The sequence below is a fragment of the Pyrgilauda ruficollis genome, unplaced genomic scaffold, assembly GCF_017590135.1.
Source record: "Pyrgilauda ruficollis isolate IOZ18807 unplaced genomic scaffold, ASM1759013v1 scaffold1806, whole genome shotgun sequence".
NCBI classification, from domain to species: domain Eukaryota; kingdom Metazoa; phylum Chordata; class Aves; order Passeriformes; family Passeridae; genus Pyrgilauda; species Pyrgilauda ruficollis.
The window spans coordinates 1-2,359 of record NW_024517052.1 but is presented as its reverse complement, the minus strand read 5'-3'; the positions used below and the strand labels follow the sequence as shown (position 1 = coordinate 2,359).

At 45.9% G+C, this 2,359-nt stretch overlaps 1 protein-coding gene across 1 annotated transcript in view; it reads left to right on the top strand.

Annotated features, from left to right (window-relative positions):
* LOC121352036 (matrix metalloproteinase-14-like) overlaps window positions 1-696 on the top strand; it is a gene marked incomplete at both ends in the record, with an annotated part of 2,087 nt that extends 1,391 nt beyond the window's left edge. The window contains one exon of the mRNA XM_041464592.1: window positions 535-696. Within this exon, the coding sequence (XP_041320526.1) occupies window positions 535-696 (162 nt within the window). The remainder of the gene's footprint in view (window positions 1-534) is intronic.
* Window positions 697-2,359: the final 1,663 nt, after the last annotated feature.

Sequence of the window (2,359 nt, the reverse complement as noted above, 5' to 3'; positions counted from 1 at the left end):
CATGAAGGGTCTCCATTGACCTTCCATGACTTTCCATGACCTTCCATGACCATGAAGGGTCTCCATTGACCCAACCTTGACTTGAAGGGTCTCCATTGACCTTTCATGACTTTCCATGACCTTCCATGGCCATGAAGGGTCTCCATTGACCTTCCATGGCCATGAAGGGTCTCCATTGACCTTCCATGACCTTGAAGGGTCTCCATTGACCTTTCATGACTTTCCATGACCTTCCATGGCCATGAAGGGTCTCCATTGACCCAACCTTGGTCATGAAGGGTCTCCATTGACCTTCCATGGCCATGAAGGGTCTCCATTGACCTTCCATGGCCATGAAGGGTCTCCATTGACCCAACCTTGGCCATGAATGGTCTCCATTGACTTTCCATGACCATGAAGGGTCTCCATTGACCCAACCTTGGCCATGAATGGTCTCCATTGACTTTCCATGACCATGAAGGGTCTCCATTGACCAACCATGACCTCCCCAGCCCAGCCCTTGCCCCGCTGACCTTCCAGGACCTGTCCCGGCAGGTAACGACCTGTTCCTGGTGGCCGTGCACGAGCTGGGCCACGCCCTGGGCCTGGAACATTCCAGCGACCCCTCGGCCATCATGGCGCCCTTCTACCAATGGATGGACACCGAGGCCTTCGAGCTGCCCGACGACGACCGGCGCGGCATCCAGCAGCTCTACGGTGAGCTCGGGGGGGATGGGCAAATTTGGGGGGAAATGGGCAAATTTGGGGAGAAATTGCACGGAAATTTGGAGAAAAATTGGCCGAAAATTGGGCAAAAATTGACTCAAAATTGGCCCAAATTTGGCTGAAATTGCAACGAAAAATTGGCCAAAAATCGGCTCAAATTTCCCCTGAAATTCCCCCAAATTTCCCCTAAATTCTCCCAAATTCCTCCAAAATTCCCCCCAGTTCTCCCCAAAATTCCATAAAATTCCCCCAAATTCTCTCCAAAATTCCTCCAAAATCCCCAAATTCTCCCAAAATTCCCCCAATTACACTCAAATTCCTCCAAAATTCCCCCCAGTTCTCCCCAAAATTCCATAAAATTCCCAAATTCCCACAAACTTCTCCCAAAATTTCCCCCAAATTCTCCCAAAATTCCCCCAAATTCTCCACAAATTTCCCCCCCAAAATTCCCCCAAATTCTCCCCAAAATTCCATAAAATTCCCAAATTCCCACAAACTTCTCCCAAAATTTCCCCCAAATTCTCCCAAAATTCCCCCAATTACACTCAAATTCCTCCAAAATTCCCCCAATTTTCCCCCAAAATTCCTCCAAATTTCCCCCGAAATGTCCCCAAAAATCCCCCCAATTTTCCCCAAATTTCCTCCAAAATCCCCAAATTTGCCCAAATTCCTCCAACATTCCCAAATTTACCCCAAAATTCCCCCCAGAAAATTTTTGGGGAATTTTTAAAAAAATTTTGGGAATTTTTTCAGGAATTTTGGGGCTTTTTTTGGCATTTTTTCCGTTTTCCTGTGACCTTCCAGGACCTTGTTGGCTCTCATTTTGGGGATTTTTGGGGGAATTTTTTGGGAATTTTTGGGGGATTTTTCAGGAATTCTTGGGAAATTTTTTCATGGCAATTTCAGCCAATTTTAGGACGGTTTTGGGGCAGTTTTGGGACAATTTTGGGGAAATTTGAGTCAAATTTGAGCAATTTTTGGGTGCAATTTGAGCCAATTTTGGGGAAATTTTGGGCAATTTTTGGGGCAATTTTTCATCCCAATTTGAGCCAATTTCAGCCAATTTTTTGTGCAATTTTTGCCAATTTTGGGACAATTTTGATGCAATTTTGGGGCAATTTTCAGCTGAATTTGCATCAATTCCCAAACTCCTTAATCTGCCATTTTCCCACCTTTTCCCGCCATTTTTTCCCCATTTCCCGCCATTTTCCTGCCATTTCTCACCATTTTCCGCCATTTTTTCCGCCACTTTCCACCATATTTTCCCATCACTTTTCCACCATTTTCCCACCATTTCCCGCCATTTTCCCACCATTTCCCGCCATTTCCCCACATTTTTCCGCCATTTTTTCCCCATTTCCCGCCATTTTCCCACCTTTTCCCGCCATTTTTTCCCCATTTTCCCACCTTTTCCCACCATTTCTCCCCCGTTTTCCACCATTTTCCCACCATTTTCCACCATTTTCTCACCTTTTTCCGCCATTTTTTCCCGCCATTTTCCGCCATTTCCCCCATTTTCCGGCCATTTTTCCCCTTTTTCCGCCATTTTCCCACCGTTTTCCGCCATTTTTTTCACTTTTCCCACCATTTTTTCCCCTTTTTCTGCCATTTTCCCATCATTTTCCCGCCATTTTCCCCCCATTTTTTCCCCTTT